Below are 17,557 nucleotides of genomic sequence, written 5' to 3'. Positions count from 1 at the left end.
CAACTTAGTTTCTCCAAAACTAGGAATAGTTAGAAATTATACAAATTTTAAATTATAGAAAGAGGGCAGAATGAAGACTAAGAAAGATCCAATAAGACAAGTGGTAGCAGTGAAATTTGTTAATCATGGCTGTTCTGGAGGTGATGTAACCAGAAGGCAATGAAAGACAACAGAGGAGAGAGAAAGTACACAATGCTGGAACTGTGCTATGTAATGCAGTTCAAATGCTGGAATTCTAAAGTTAAGCAGAAAAAATACTCAGCAGGTCACACAACACCCAGGGAGCAGGAGACACAATTAAACATTATAGGCTTACAACTTTATATCAAAACTAGCCAGTTCTAACACAAACTGGAAAGGCAGAAATTCAGTATAAAGTCCTAATTCAAGAAGATCAGATTTTGTTCCTCAAGCTGAAGTTGTAGCTTCATTAGACCAGTCTAAGAAGCCAATGGCAGAACTGCTAGATGGATGGAGAATTAAAGTGACAGGTAAATGGAAATTGACAATAACAGTAACAGTGATGACTGTTTTGAGTTCTGGGGATAGATAGCAGTCTAATGAGGTGATCAACATTCTAGAAAAAAAACAAATGAGGTTAAAAACTATTTTTATCCAAAAAAACTTTATTCATAATAAAAATATTTACAAGAATAAAAGTGCAATACCTTTTCATTATTCACATTCATAATCAATGGTTTTGGTACAGTTGTATTATATCCCTACACATCAATAGCACTGCTGCCACTCATGTGGCTCCCGGCATAGAAAAGTACTACAATAATTGAGGGGCATCCTCACATAAACCAGCCCCTCCTTCTCCAGTAGCAGAAGAACCCTACACTGTGGTCCTTCCTCACCAAGCCAAAATATGAACTGCTTCACAAATTTGTATGTCATCCTTGTACAGGGGCCATGCGAATCTTCTCAGTATCATTCCAGCTCTAGTATATGTGCTGCCAAAGCAAGCACAGCAGGAGACAAACAATGCTTCAACCTGAACAGGTCCCCACAACTACATCTTTGAGTTGAAGGTAGTGAGGGGAGTTAAAGATGAAGTTGGTCAAAAGGAGAAATAGTTCAACCAAATGAATGAGGTGGAGGAAACAAGTTTAGCATTTGTATTCAGGAAGAGTGTGAGAGCAAGACTGGTGGAGCACAAATGTCTAAAAGAATGGTAAGGCTGGAAGATATGGTAGTGATCGAGAGGGGACAGATGATTTCAAGCTTGGACAAGGATTTTGAAATCAAAGCACTGTTTAATGTAAGCCAATGTATGTTCAAAATAGCAAAGATGAACAGAGTTTGGTACAAGTTAGGTTGAGGCAGTATTGTTTTGGATGATCTCAGCTTCACAAGGGTTTAAATGAAGGAAGTTGGGGTGGGTGGGTGGGGTGGTGGAAGTGTCAATGTATTGAAACTGTCAAGGTTTCAAGGAATGGATGGTATCATTGGATGAGTTGATTTAGGCTGGTGTCACATGGGATAGAAATAAGTTAATCAGCCACCCACACTCTCAGCATCATGCTCAACACCAAGATGACTTTCTTAGCATGAATCATCTCCATCCTTAGATTCACCTTTGAAACATTAAACATTTTCATCCCAAGTTCATCTGCTGCTGAAATTCAGCCTCAGAATTTGTCACCTCCAGAGCCAGCAATTAAAAGATGCTCTCCAGATTCAACCACCCTCAAGTTGTACAAATTTAAATTTGTCCACATTCCATTGATCATGTTCCAGTGACACTTAATCCTGCTCTAGCTGACCTACAAATGTTTCCCCCAGCATTATCAACCTAAAATAATTGTCTATTCGTCCCTTCCAAATCTCACTCATCCTTAATACTAAAATCTTCCTGGAAGGATTTTTGTCTTCCTTTGTCCCTTATTGATAGTTGTGCATTCTATGCTGAGACCCCACTGCCTCTAATTACACAATTTCTATCAAAATCCACCTCCGATATAGCTTTTGGTTAAATTCTCTAATATTTGCTCAGTATCTCCATTCTTATTTTTAAAATTCAAATTTATTGTGATGGTACTTTTATTTTCTTCTCATTCCATAAGACCTTAAGATATAGGAGCAGAATTAGGTCATTTATCCCATTGAGTCTTTTCCACCATTCCATCATGGCTGATCCATTTTCCTCTCAGCTCCAATCTTCTGCCTTCTCCCCTTAACCTTTCATGCCCTGACTAATCAAGAATCTATCAACCTCTGCCTTAAATACACCCAATGACTTGGCCTCCACAGCTACAAATTTCAGATTCACCACTCCCTGGCTATCTCTCCTCTAATTGGATGTCGCTTTATTCTGAGGCTGTGTCTTCTGCTCCTTGACTCCACCACCATAGGAAACATCCTCTCCACATCTATTCTTTTGAGGCTTCTCAATATTTGATGTATTTCAACTAGACCCTTCCACCCATTCCTCTGAATTCCATGAGTACAGGGGCAAAACCATCAAATGCTCCTCATATGATATGCCTTTCAATCCTGGAATCATTTTCGTGAACTTCCTTTGAACCCTCTTATATCTGCACATACTTTCTTAGATAAAGCACCTAAAACTGCTCACAATACTCCAAGAGAGGCCTCACCAGTGCCTTATAAAGTAGAATAGCTGATCCCCTAATGGGCTCAAACACAAGCTGCTCTAAAAAGCTGTCTTGTAGGCATTCTACAAATTCACCCTCTTGGGATCCAGCACCAATCTGATTTTCTCAATCTACCTGCATATTGAAATCCCCCATGACTCTCGCAACATTGCCCTTTTGACATTCATTTTCTATCTCCTGTTGTAACCTGTAGGCCACATCTTTGCTACTGTTCGAAGGTCAGTGTATAACCCCCATCAAGGTCTTTTTACTCATGCAGTTTCTTCGCTCTACTCACAATGATTCTACACTTCCTGATCCTATGTCACCTCTTTCTAAGGATTTGATTTCATTTTTTATGAACAGAGCCAAGCTACCACCTCTGCTTACCTGCCTGTCCTTTCGATACAATGTGTATCCTTGGGTATTAAGTTCCCAACTATAATCATTCAGCCACGACTCAGTGTTGTCCACATCATACATGGCAATCTGTAACGATGCTACAAATTCATCTATTTTATTCAGTATTCGTGCATCTGACTCTTCAATACCTTCAGTCCTGTATTCATCACCCTTTTCAATTTTTCCCCTTTACACTGCAGCTGATCCAATTGACTGCAGTTTTGCCCTATTATCAACCTCTTCTTCCCCACAGTCTTACTACGTACTGCATCTACTTGTATACCACCTGCCTCATCCTCAGACCTATCACACTAATTTCCATTCCAGCCAGATTGGTTTAACTCTCCCCAACTGCTTTAACAAACCTGCTCACAAGGATGTTGGTCTCCCTCAAGTTCACATGTAAACCAACCCTTTGTTCAGATCATATCTTGTATAATATGTAGATAAGCCTACAAGAGGACAGGCTGTACTTGATTTGGTATTGGGAAATGAACCTGGTCAGGTGTCAGATCTCTCAGTGGGAGAGCATTTTGGAGATATCGATCATAATTCTATCTCCTTTACAATAGCATTGGAGAGAGATAGGAACAGACAAATTAGAAAAGCATTTAATTGGAGTAAGGGGAATTATGAGGCTATCAGGCAGGAAATTGGAAGCTTAAGTTGGAAACAGATGTTCTCAGGGAAATGTATGGAAGAAATGTGGCAAATATTCAGGAGATATTTATGTGGAGTTCTGCATAGGTCTTTCCAAAGAAACAAGGAAGTTATGGTAGGGTACAGGAACCATGGTGTACAAAGGCTGTAATAAATATAGTCGAAAAGCTTACAAAAGGTTCAGAGAGCTAGGTAATGTTAGAGATCTAGAAGATTATAAGGCCAATAGGAAGGAGCTTAAGAAGGAAATTAGGAGAGCCAGAAGGAGCCATGAGAAAGCCTTGGCAGGCAGGATTACGGCATTCTACAAGTACGTGAAGAGCAAGAAGACATGAAAGAATAAGACCTATCAAGTGTGACAGTGGGAAAGTGCGTATGGAACCGGAGGAAATAGCAGAGGTACTTAATGAATACCTGTACTTTACTTCAGTATTCCCTATGGAAAAGGATCTTGGTAATTGTAGTGATGACATGCAGCAGACTGAAAAGCTTGAGCATGTAGATATTAAGAAAGAGGATGGGCTGGAGCTTTTGGAAAGCATCAAGTTGGATAAGTCACCGGGACTGGATGAGATGTACCCCACGCTACTGTGGGAGGTGAGGGAGGAGATTACTGAGCCTCTGATGATGATCTTTGCATTATCAATGGGGAGGGAAGAGGTTCTGGAGGATTGGAGGGTTGTGGATGTTGTTTCTTTATTCAAGAAAGGGAGTAGAGATAGCCCAGGAAATTATAGACCAGTGAGTCTTACTTCAGTGGTTCGTAAGCTGATGGAGAAGATCCTGAGAGGCAGGATTTATGAACATTTGGAGAGGTATAATATGATTAAGAATAGTCAGCATGGCTTTGTCAAGGGCAGGTCATGCCTTAAGAGCCTGTTTGAATTTTTTGAGGATGTGACTAAATACATTGATGAAGGAAGTGAAGTAGGTGAAATGTATATGGATTTCAGCAAGGCATTTGATAAGGTACCCCATGCAAGGCTTATTGAGAAAGTAAGGAGGCATGGGATCCAAGGGGACATTGCTTTGAAGATCCAGAACTGGCTTGCCCACAGAAAGTAGAGTGTGGTTGTAGATGGGTCATATTCTGCACGGAGGTCGGTCACCAGTGGAGTGCCTCAGGGATCTGTTCTGGGACCCTTACTCTTCGTGATTTTTATAAATGTCCTGGATGAGAAAGTGGAGGGATGGGTTAGTAAGTTTGCTGATGACACAGAGGTTGGGGGTGTTGTGGATAGTGTGGAGGGCTGTCAGAGGTTACAGCAGGACATTGATAGGATGCAAAACTGGGCTGAGAAGTGGCAGATGGAGATCAACCCAGATAAGTGTGAAGTGGTTCACTTTGGTAGGTCAAGTATGATGGCAGATTATAGTATTAATGATAAGACTCTTGGCAGTGTGGACAATCAGAGGGATCTTGGGGTCCAAGTCCATAGGACACTCAAAGCAGCTGTGCAGGTTGACTCTGTGGTTAAGAAGGCGTACAGTGCATTGGCCTTCATCAATCGTTGGATTGAATTTAGGAGCTGAGAGGTAATGTTGCAGCCAAATAGGACTCTGGTCAGACCCCACTTGGAGTATTGTGCTCAGTTCTGGTCGCCTCATTACAGGAAGGATGTGGAAGCCATAGAAAGGGAGCAGAGCAGATTTACAAGGATGTTGCCTGGATTGGGGAGCATGCCTTATGAGAATAGGTTGAGTGAATTCGGCCTTTTCTCCTTGGAGTGACGGAGGACAAGAGGTGACCTGATAGAGATGTATAAGATGATGAGAGGCACTGATTGTGTGGATAGTCAGAGGCTTTTTCCCAGGGCTGAACTGGTTGCCACAAGAGGACACAGGCTTAAGGTGCTGGGGAGTAGATGCAGAGGAGATGTCAGGGGTAAGTTTTTAACTCGGAGAGTGGTGAGTGTGTGGAATGGGCTGCCGGCAACGGTGGTGGAGGCGGATACGATAGGGTCTTTTAAGAGACTTCATGATAGGTACATGGAGTTTAGGAAAATAGAGGGCTATAGGTAAGCCTAGTAATATCCAAGGTAGGGACATGTTTGGCACAACTTTGTGGGTATTATGCTGTAGGTTTTCTATGTTTCCATGTTTCTATCTTCCACAGAACACATCTCAATGAACTAGAAATCTGAACCCCTGCTCTCTGCACCAGTTCTTCAGCCACACATTTATCTGCCAAATGTTCCTATTCTTACCCTCTCTGGTGCATGGCACAGGCAGCAATCCAGGGATTACTACCCTGGAGGTCACGCTTTTCAGCTTTCTACATAGCACCCTAAAATCTCTCTTGAGGACCTCCTCACCATTCCTACCTATGTCATTGGCGCCAATATGTACCAAGATTCCCATTAAACCTTTTAGATTCTAACACTCATCTACACATTAGGGGGGCATTTGCAGTGGCCACTTAACTTCACAACTCACATTTTTTTGGATGTGAGAGGACCCCATATAATCAACCTGAGAATATCCAAATTCCACACAGAGGTCAAGACTCAGGTTGATTTATTCAAGTTAGTGTGATGTACAGTATCGTGCCACTTAAAATAATTCAAGAGAGAATTAAATGAGAGAGCAATAAATGGATTATGTATTGAAGTGAGTGTCAAACAATTCGATATACCTTTTCAGCAGCAACTGTTATTTGTTCCTCCAAGAATTCCTGATTTGGCTGCTGATTGCCAGAAAGAATTGCACAGTTCAGGGCAAAGGCTGTCACAATCTAATTTCTCAAGGGGTCTGTAACAATGCATTAAGTTTTTGTTTGCATATGTCAGTCCAGGCACAGCTCCAAATATCTGCTGAACAGTCCCTACAATGTCGTGGGAAGTTCAGTTCCCTCAGAACATGTTTATGCATACTCAAGTCATACTGGATCCTTCGGCAGCTTTACACTTATAAAATGGGTCACATACTAAAATCTCTTGGATTTAATCTTTCCTGATGCAATCTCCAATGAGATTGTGCAGTCTGAATCCAATTCCTGTTCAGTCAATAGTACTCAGAATGGGAATGAATTGCCGTGATCTCCACTGGATATGGAGAAATGAATATAGTTGTGATGACATCCAATCAGTATTAGACTGAGAATCGATGAGGTTGCAGAGCTGAAAAAAAAATTGGGATTTTGCCTTACATAAAATTAGGTACGTAATTCTAAGGAAGTATTTTTCAATTTTCAATGACATGTAAAATCCTAGATAATAAGAGAAATATTTTCTCTGCAGATATTTTGCAATTGAATCAAACAAGACTTATTATTATATATCACCAACAAGAGAAAATCTGCCGATACTGGAAATCCGAGCAACACACACAAAATGCTGGAGGAACTCAGCAGGCCAGGCAGCATCTCTGGAGAAGAGTGCAGTCAATGTTTCAGGCCAAAACCCTTTGGCAGGATTTTCATCATATATTTTAACTTTTTTTTGCTATTTGCTATATTGCTTGATTATGCTCAGTACACTACTCCAAGTGCTAACTCTGATCTCCCCTTCTCTTCCTCTATCCCTAACAATGCTGCTTTGTATGGGTGAATTTCTTACACTGCTATTAATGTAATGGGAGCTGCTGGCTGAAGCAATATTGCAATTCCCTGCACACCATAGCCCGTATGCACCTTTCTATTCAAGTTATTATACCATTAACTTCTTTGATTCAAGAGTATCGGATCATGTAACTGTTTTGTCATGTTTACTTTCACAGCCTCCTGAACCTGATCACTATTTTATTGAACAGAGAAAATGCTGAAAATGCTTAGCAAGTCAAGCAGCATCAGTGGAAAGAGAAATGATTAATGATTTCGGTCCTAGACCCATTAGCAGAACAGTTGTATTTTTGATTCGTTGAATCCATAGCTATTTCTTCTGTTAAATGTGTCAATTACCAATACATTGCTCTGAGCTTGCACTCCCTCCATGGTTATGGATCGAGGGTTGAAAGTGACTTACCTGTAAGAACCCTCAGCTTTTCTCGCTCACCTAGCATGATATTACTCAGGGATTTATTTTCTGACAGGATTGCCTTTAACCAGTTAAATGTTTCAACAGAGAGTAAAATGTAAGGAAAGGTAATTCACTTTAGAGGAGCCCCACAGCGTGCATTATTTAAAGAAAGAACTACATTTTCATAATGCTTTTCATCAGCTCAGGACATACCAAAGTGCTTTACAGCCAAAGACTAATATTTGAAGTGTAAGAAATGTGACAACCAATTTGCCTGCATCATGATCATCAAGCTTATTCAGGACAGGGAGGCAGTCAGCACTTGCTAAAGGGTATACTTCAAAAGATCTCCTCTGGCAACGCTGTGTGCTTGATGCAGTGACCTTGACTCCATCTCATAACATGTTATCTACCTCAACCTCTCAACTCTATCCCGGCCTGAGAAGAGGTTCAAAAGGCTGACTGACAGTTCATAATCAACATAGCCTCTGCTGCAGTTGCTCTCCTATTGAAATGCTAAAGCATGGCAGGGAACTAATTCCTGACCTTGTCCCCTCATCTGGGAACAGGTGAGCAAGGCTCTTGATTCACAGGTAAGCCATTTCCTGCCAGCTGGAGCAGCTCCCCCACGGTTCATAATGGGAACAGCAATTCATTTGTGTAAACAAACTGGTGTGCGCTATATGTCCTTCTCTACTTTGAAGAGCCAAATGCAGTTTGAAGGACTGCTTTGCAAGATACCTTCATTTATGTCTGTCATTTTAATTCTGCATCCCATTCCTATCCCGACACATCTGTCTTTGGCCTCCTAAACTAAAGAGGAACAACACCTTATTTTCTGTCTAGGCACATTTCAGCCCTTGGGATTCAATACCAAATTTCACAATTTCAGATAGCTCGTTTTTTCTGTTATATTAGAACGGGATAGTTTTGCCGTTATCCATGTGCAATTTTACCTCACTCTTTCTTTCTCTAAAGACACTACTTGATCTGCCTGGCATTTCCAACATTCTCCATTTCAATTCAGTATTTAAAAGTAGACCTGCATTTCACAGCTTTAACATGCACCTCTGTTTGTGTTCTCTCTCTTTAATTTCCCTCCTTAATCTATTTACCAGATAGCTCTATGAACATTGGGAAAAATTGGAAGACCTTTATTTATTTCTATGAGAAATAATCTGTTTGGTTTTTTTGTCCCTCTACTATCTTTCATGAAATATAAAACTAACTTGTTTTCTTATTTTCTGAAGGATTTTTGTCCTGACACATTAACTTAACTTTGCTTTCCATAGATGGTCCTCAATCTGCAGAGTTTCCAGCATTTTGTTTTTATCTCAGATTTCCAGCATCTGCAGTTCTTTATTCTTATGTTATTAATGATAACAGAGACCAGCAGAATGGGGCCATACTTACAAATGTAGGTTTGTACCTGAAATGGATGTCGGACCAGGAAAAATTGCATTAAAGGTAAAACTGAAGGTTCTTCTTTTCTGAATGCAAGTCACATGTGCAACAAGAAAGGTGAACTAATAGCACAAGTAGAAATAAATGGCCCTCTCAGAGAGTGATAACAGTTGGGAATTAAATATTCTGGAATACATAATATTGAAGCAACAGAAAAATGGCAAAAGGAATTGATTTAAAAGAATAAGGTAAAGGATTTTAGCTCTGAAAGTCAAATAGTAGAATCATTCTGGGTGGAGCTTAGAAACAAAAAGCAGTGAATGTTGAAGGGTGTTACCTGACAGAAATTATAGTTTAGGTCATAGTATTAATCAGGAAATTGAAGGTGCACATAACAAAGTTAATATAACAATGATGAAGGGGGGGCTTTAATTGACATAAAATCCGGCAAATCATATTAACACTAATAATGTGCAGGATGTATCAAGATACATTTAAGAGATAGTTTCCAGACAAGGAACCAATGAGGAAACAGACCCTTTTTTATTTCTTCTACTGTATAATAAGTAAGGGTTAATTGGTGATCATGCAGTGAAGGGCCCTTCAAGGAACTGCGATCGTACAGAATTTTGAATACCTGTAAATACAGTATTCAAAATGATCTGCTTCATTCTGATACCAAAGTTTTAAATCTGAATTAAGCATAAGGTATGAGTTTTCTATGGTAGATCTGGAAACTAAATTGGATGATATGAAAGAAATCCAAGAATGGATAACTTCTAAAAAATTAATACTTAGTATTTTAATATATTATATAAAAGGCAAAAATCCAATAATGAAAGCAACTTAGCCTTGGCTATTAGAGAAATTACAGACGGTATTAGATAAAAAGAAAAGATTTCTAATGTGACCCAAGAAAGAAGTATGCCTGAGGACTGGAAAATTTAATAATTCAATAATTGAGAACCAAAGCATTGATAAAGAAAGGGATATTAGAATATGAGAAACTTAAAAACATACAGCAGGAAAGATGTAAAAGGTAAAACATCAGCTGAAGTTCATGTTGATCCTTTATGGACTGAAAGAAAAGAAATTACATTAGAAAGCAAAGAAATGGCACAGAAATTAAATCTGCTTTCATGGAAGAAAGTAGAGGAAATAATGGAGGAGGACGATTCTTGAGTAAGTGAGGAACACAGAGAGAGTAATATGAACATAAAACAAGTATCGGAGAAACAAAAAGGACTGAAAGACACTGAATCCTCTGATCTATTGATCTATACATCAAACATTTGAGGAGAAGGGTATAAAGAAAATGGGTGCAATGATCATTATCCTTCAAAATTCAGTAGATTCCATAACGATTCCCAGAGATGGGAGAGTAACAAATGTAATACCATTATTTACCATTTTCTAACAAAACAAGAAACTGACATCAGTACTATGGAAAATGCTGGAAAGATTAATAAAACATATTAACTGGACAGAATCAACATGCATTTACAAAAGGAAAATCATGTTTAACAAATCTGTTGGAAACATTTTAGGTTTCTACTAGCAAGATAAATGAGAGCAAAGCAGTTGATGTGGTGTATTTGGACTTTTAGAAGATCTTTGATAAGATGCCACACAAGAACTAATTCAGTAAGCTGCCACACATGGGTATTGAGGGTTATTTGATGACATGTGTAATGTGTTTTGATTCACTAATAGACCGAAAAAAGAGCAGGAGTAAATGGGTTATATTTGGGTTTGAAGAATGAGATAGATCATTGGAGTGCCACTGGGGTCAGTGCTGGGGCCACAGTGGTGCGTAGTCCAATGAGTTGGATAAGAAGATCATATATATTATATGCAACATTGACAATGATACAAAATACTGTGATAATGTGGGCAGAAAGGAGGATGGATAATAGCTTAAAGGGAATATAGACAAATTATATTAATGGGCAAGGACACAGGAAATGAAATATAAATGTGGAAAAAATATGAGACCATAAGACATTGGAGCAGAACTTGGCCCATCAAGGCAGCTCCACAATTCCATCATGGTGGATTCATTATCCCCCTCAACACCACTCTTCTGCCTTTTCCCCATAACCCTTGACATCCTTACTGATCAAGAACCTATCAACCTCTGCTCTAAATTTGCCCAAAGACTTGGCCTTCACAGCCATCTACATCAATGAATTCCACACATTCACCATCCTTTGGCTAAAGAAATTCCTCCTCAAGGTCATTCACTTTGATAAGAAAAATACAAAGGCACATGAGAGATTAAGGGAATCCTTAAAATCACTTAATAGTAATGTGCAGGTTCAGCACATGTTAGCCTAATTGCAAGAGGATTTGAATATACTGTAATTGATTTACTTATTTATTCATTATTATTTTTTCTTCTGCTATATTATGTATTGCATTGAACTGCTGCTGCTAAGTTATCAAATTTCACGTCACGTTGGTGATAATAAACCCGATTCTGATTCTGAGAATTTGAGTATAAAGTTAGAGATGTCTTGCTCCAATCATATGGGTCCTGGTGAGACCACATCTGGAACAATGTTTCCAGGTCTGGCCTCTCCAGCTAAGGAAGAATCTGCTTGCAGTAGACAGAGTTCAGTGGAGATTCATCAGATTGATTCCAGGGATTATGTGTTTATTATTGAAAAGAATTAAACACTTGGACCATACTCTACTCACAAACAAGAGAACAATGAATTCAAGAAGCTCTTCACATATTGATATTTTCATGTTGACCCGCCTTGATAGCAGCATTCTGCAATCCAAAATTTCTTCATATAGCTGCTGTCCAACAAAATCACAGCTGTACAATTTGCCCAAATTTTCTCACTTCTTCTTTAGGTTGTTACTGTTGGTGCCATAACACAGCCCCTTGACATCGAGAAGGAACCCAAACTTGGCATCAGTGTCATGCAAACAAGTGAACCTTTCGTCCATTTCTCTGTGAAGATGGTCAAATGTTCCCTTCATGACTCTTTCCATTTCCTCCTTAGCTGTTAACCCAGTGTCTCTCCAGTTCTCATCAGCCATTCGTTTCTTTTGTCTCTAATGTCTTTCAACTTTAATATTCCATTCTTGACAGAGACAGACTCCTTCAAGTGATTCACTGACCAACACTTCTCTTTCATCATAAAAATGATCTCGGAGGGCTTTCAAATCCAGGGCAGCATCGTGGAAGTTCATGCTAGGATCCTGTAGCCTCTTTTGAATATGGTCAGTGAGAACAAATACTTTGTTCCAAAATCCTAGCAAAATCAGAAAATCATAACTCAACATGCTGCCTTGCATCACTTCTTGCTTCACTGGTCTTGTTTTCATTGTCTATCATGTCCTGAAGAACTTGAAGTATCTCCACAAGGTACTGTTGACGGGCTTCACTGCTTTTGTCCTTGCACTCCAACTTAATAATCACAGACACGGCGTTTTTGAGTTGTTCCCAGCGCTGTGTCGAATGAGAGAAAAACACGTAGAGAGCTTCAATGGTTTCAAAAAACGTGACCATCATTGTATCCTGCTTGGCTGCACGTACACCCACCAAGTTGAGTGAGTGATTGTCGCAATTCACAAACACTGCCAGGTTGTTTTTCTCACTTATTCTTTGATGAACATCACTTCTGTGTCCAGCCATCACAGCAGTGTTGTCATAACACTGTGACCAACAATCTTGTAGCTCCATTTTGTCCTTCTCTAGCTGTTTCAAGATGTCTTCAACCAAGCTCTCAGCATCCTTCTGGCTTATCTGAATAAAACCAAGGAAGGGCTCTCTGACATGGACTGTTTCCTTCTCAAAATCAACTTCCACATACCTCGCTACTTCTGACATCTGCTCACGGTGTGCCTGATCAGGAGTCGAGTCGAACATGAGACCATAGTACTTGGCTTTATGAATGCTTCTCAGTAAACTCTGATGAACAGTGGATGCCATCATGTGGATGAATTCGTTCTGGACACCCAGTGAAAGATAAGACGTGGATCCAGGATGACTTTCTAAATGAGTGAGGTGTTCTTTTATGACAGGGTCAAAGATGGCCAGTAGTTTCAGTAAGCCAAGGAAATTTCCTACATTGGAGTCATCGTCTAGCTGAAGTGACTCTCTGTGTCCTCACAAAGCCAGGTTCTGAGTCGCAAGGAATTTTATGCAGTGAAGGATTCTCGTCAAGATACCACACCACTTCTGCTTTTCCTTCTCAATCTGTGACTGAAATACCGCGTCAATAACTCCTCTTTTTCCAGCTAAATTTCTTTCCATTGTGTGAAGCATTCCCGATGATTCTTGGCATTTTCATGAACACTAATCTTTTCAGGTGCTTTCTACTGGTTTAATCCACTTTCCTGCTCCAATGAGGATTGATGGTCTGACCAGGAATAGAGAAGACAACAGATACAAAATGCAGACTTTTTAGTAGTGGAATAGACCAGCCATGAGCAAGTCACTTCCTCACCATGATCATTTCCCAAATTCCTCTTGAACCAAGTTTCGTTCATTGAGCGGTTATTTGTTGGTAGGAAAGGCCCCTCACTGTTCTGGAAATATTTCGAACCCAGCTTTATTATTTCTGTTCTCAACACATCAGTCAGAATTGCTTTTCCAGTATCCTTGTCGAACTTCATAAGTCCAGTGTTATGCTGTTCAATCACTTCTGGTATGACAGTTCGAGGCTCTTTGACACCTTCTAGTTCACTAGGTTCAGTGTCATCAGGTTCAATCTCTTCAGGTAAAATCTCGTCAATAAACTCAACATCACCACCACCACCACCACCATCATCTTCCCCTCCTGTCATGTCCATGTTCTCTGTGGCAGCCTCACTCTTAATCTTGTCATACTTGGATTTATCTGACTTGACTTCCTCCTCAGCTTGTGACATATTTGTACTTGATCCACCCTCAGATTCTAACAAATTTGTAGCAGGTGCAGGCCACTCCATGGAACGTGTCGAACAACTTGTTCCCCAACTTTCGTCTCTACCGTCCCTCAGCTCCACTTTCCTTCTTCTTCGTGAAGAAACATTTCATGGTCTTATTACACAATGCTCTGAAATAAGTCCATCCTAGTGCTTCTCACCCATGATAATCAAAGGCAGATCATACATATGAAGAAAATTCTTTTTTCACTATCCAAGGATGGTTTGTCTAACTTTAATAGAAACTGCTCAGTAGCGCCCCCACTTCAAGTGGTGCCCAGGGCACACGCCATACCTGCCATACCTTAGATACGCCACTGAGCATGACCATACTCTACTGAGTTTCAATGAATGAGAGGTGATCTTATTGAAGCACGCAAAATATTTTACTGAGCTTGACAGAGTAGATGCGGGGTTGATGTTTCCCCCGAGTGGCATTCAAGAACAAGTGGCCACAGTCTCAAAATAAGGGATGGAGCAGAACAAAAATGAGAAGACATTTTCTTACGCAAAAGATAGTGACATTTTTGAATTCTCACCCTGAGAGCTATGAAGACTCAGTTGCTAGGTATTTTCAAAAGAGAGATTGATGGATTTTTAGGTATCAAGTGATAGAGGATTCAACTGGGATTGTGGTGCTGTGGTGAAAGATCAACAATAATCTGAGTGACTATTCCTGCTTCTATTTCTTGAATTCTAACACTTCATTCCAAAGGACAGCTCCTTTGATAGTGAATTACCCAGATAGTGGACTGGACCGTCAGTCTCTGGATTGGTACTTGAACCTTCAACATTTGGACTTAGTGAGTGCTACCAGCTGGAACATAGATAACACCAGATGACATATTAGATATTTAGGATTCTAGTATGTGTTGCTATCATTGCAAGATCAGAGCTTGGTTTATTTATAAGGTGAATGACCTTTGTATATGTACTAGAACTATGTGTCTAGTGTGACAATATAAAGCAAAGTGTGGTCGTGCAAAAATGTTTACATTGCCAGATATGGCTGCATTGTCCTGAATAAATATGGCTATTCACAATTCTGGGTGGCGAGGTAAAGATATATCTCTACCAAAGGAGGTGTACAGTGCTCCTTCTGTCCCCTAGGCTGCAGGTCACCCTTGGGCAAGGTGTGGCACCTGCTTAGCCACCTGATCTGGATCACATGAAGCCATGGGAGCAGATGGTGAATGGTCATATGAGCAGCTGGTGCATGTCACAAGTCCTGGCTATGTAACCACTGATGCCAGGCAGACAATCCCTGAAGAATATTGATAATGGCTGGAGTCACCCATCTTGTAAAGTCACTGACCAGAAGAAGGCAATGGCAAACTACTTCGGTAGAAAAATTTGCCAAGAATAATCATAATCATGAGACCATGATTGTCTTGTCATACAATACTGCACATAATGATGATGATGAGTATAATTCCCTTTGCTTTATGCTATGTCATGTTTATATGTGGACAAATTTGCTTTCATTCTGTGTGTTATTGTACACACTATGCAAAGTCTTTATTTTTCATTCAACCACTCTTTTATGCACTTTATTTTTTTTCCAAAACTCAAGAAAGGAAAATCACTGCAATATTTATATTTGTCATCTGAATGCATTGTGTGTGGTTTAGTAACTTAGAGGAATCTCACCCACCTGAGTGCTCATTTGGTAAAATATATCCATAGGTAGAACATCATAATATTTCAAGATGCGTACAGCCCCTTAGAATCTGTAAGTTATTTCACTGTAGGGATCACCAAAATTGTGTGCAGAAAATATACATCACACATTGGAAACATGTCTGGATCTTCCTAGACTTGTATAACAGTTGGTACCTGAGGCCATTTCATGCAGGGAATTCTCCAACTAAAATGTATTATCCATTGTGAGCAAGTTAGGATCTCCCTGACAAAGATAGAGACATTTGTGCCTGCAGTTCTGCACTCTTCATGAATCAATCTCTTTTACAATAACACACAGAATGATGGCAAATTTGTCCACATATAAGCATGACAGAGCTTAAAGCAAAGGGAGATAAATGTGAGTAGATGTTAGTTATCAAGCTTGGTCTGGGATTTTTTATGGTTGACCCCAAGTATACGTGTGTTTCTTCTAACAATGGGCGGAATTAACCCATAACAAGATGGGTTATGGTGGGTGAACATTAAGTGAGAGTTAATCTCAAACTTGAATAGATAGTGGAGTGAACTTATGCATCCAGAGCACTGGAGTCTCTGAATAAAAAAAAGACTATATGATGAGAAACAATTACCTTGAGGAAGTACTTAACCCATATACGAAGTGAAACAACACATTTCATGTCATCTGAGTCAGTGATCAGTGATCATAAATCTGACTCTGAGCATTACTAGTAAGAGGTTTTTATGTATAAGAGGAATCCATAGTGCCTAAGAAAGGCTGGCTGTACATATGCTCAGAGTTAATGTTAAAAGATGATCTACACATGACTAAATGCAAATAGGATAGGCGTTACCCCTCGGAGTTTGTCTTACCCAATGTTGGGGGCACTTTAAGGTAGTGGCTACCTTTAGGGAAGTTTCCTGCCCTTAGCTGGAGGCACAGTGGGTAGAAGTTTCTACAGATTGTCTTGCCCAGAGCTAGAGGCAAAGTAGTTAAAGATAACCCACAGGAGGTAGTCTTGCCCTGAACTTGGGGCACAGAAGGTAGGGTTTCCAAAGTGACAATATCCTATCCATATGGTTTATCTCCTAGGGTGGTCATACCCTAAACTGGGACTATCCTGATTGAGTGTTTCAGCCTGAAATATGACTATTTGTTTTCCTCCCCAGATGCTGCCTCACCTGTTGAAGTTCCTCCAGCATTTTGTGCAGGTTGATCCAAATTTCTAGAATCTGCAGTCCTTCTTGTATCTCTGGGACACACAGTGTTACTGTGGGAGGATGCCCAGCCTAGAGTTAGGGGCAAAGTGGGTAGAGTTAATCTATTGAAAGTTGTTTTGTCCAGAGCTGGGGCACAATTGCATGAAGGTTACCCACCAAAATTGTGGCCTTACCTAGAGCTGTTGGCACAATGTATAAAGGTTGCCTTCTGGCCAGGCAGAGCAGAAGTTACCGAAAAGAAAGTGTCCGCCAGGACCGAGGTTAACTTCAGTTCTGCAGGGGGATATCTTGGCCAGCTCCAGGAGAGCGCCCTGACCCCAGAAGGGGGCAGTGAACGTTCCCCGGGTCGGCGCAGTCCGTTGTTGTCCCGGCAACGCACCGCGGTCGCGAGCGCATGCAAATGCAAATACAAGTGCGAGTGCGAGCCCGTTCCCCGTCCTATGCACGCCACCCCCAGCTCGATCCGGAAGGTTCTCCCTCGTCCCCCTCACCTCGGGCGCCCGCCTGGGCGACGCTCGTACACAACGGTCACTACCTGGTCGGGGCGCGCGCCGGCCGCTGGAGCGTGCGGACACGACGGGGAGGAGTCACAGGCGTCGGGAGCGCGCAGGGACCTCCCCGGCTCCAGATATGGCGGACTGCAAGTCCGAGTGGCTCCGGCTGCCGGGGTCCTGGTCTCATGGTGTTACCCGGGACGGGCGCGTCTTCTTCATCGAGTGAGTGCGGGGCGGAGCGGCGGGGAGGGGAGAG

General features: G+C 40.8%; 1 protein-coding gene, 1 long non-coding RNA gene and 1 other non-coding gene across 13 annotated transcripts in view; 1 reads left to right on the top strand and 2 right to left on the bottom strand.

The window, feature by feature from the left end:
* Window positions 1-669: 669 nt before the first annotated feature.
* On the bottom strand, window positions 670-17,493 carry LOC140738610 (uncharacterized). 2 transcript variants are annotated; one of them, XR_012101411.1, is made up of 3 exons: window positions 17,299-17,493; window positions 16,769-16,876; window positions 670-6,781 (listed from the first exon to the last, which is right to left on the bottom strand). It is a non-coding gene; the product is annotated as an uncharacterized lncRNA (long non-coding RNA). The 2 variants fall into 2 exon arrangements; XR_012101410.1 differs by lacking the exon at window positions 17,299-17,493 and adding an exon at window positions 16,981-17,233.
* Window positions 866-972, bottom strand: LOC140739047 (U6 spliceosomal RNA). Its single transcript, XR_012101556.1, has one exon. It is a non-coding gene; the product is annotated as a U6 spliceosomal RNA (small nuclear RNA).
* Window positions 17,157-17,557, top strand: part of plekha5 (pleckstrin homology domain containing, family A member 5) — a 294,707-nt gene continuing 294,306 nt past the window's right edge. For 9 of the 10 annotated variants that reach the window (XM_073066153.1, XM_073066148.1, XM_073066154.1 and 6 more), the window contains exon 1: window positions 17,157-17,523. In XM_073066153.1, coding sequence (XP_072922254.1) covers window positions 17,438-17,523 — 86 coding nt within the window. In that variant the 5' untranslated portion in view covers window positions 17,157-17,437. The remainder of the gene's footprint in view (window positions 17,524-17,557) is intronic. The other variant, XM_073066141.1, reaches the window with a different exon arrangement.

Source organism: Hemitrygon akajei, chromosome 14, assembly GCF_048418815.1.
Source record: "Hemitrygon akajei chromosome 14, sHemAka1.3, whole genome shotgun sequence".
NCBI classification, from domain to species: Eukaryota; Metazoa; Chordata; class Chondrichthyes; order Myliobatiformes; family Dasyatidae; genus Hemitrygon; species Hemitrygon akajei.
The sequence above is the reverse complement of the archived record's forward strand: the minus strand, read 5'-3'. Positions and strand labels throughout refer to the sequence as shown.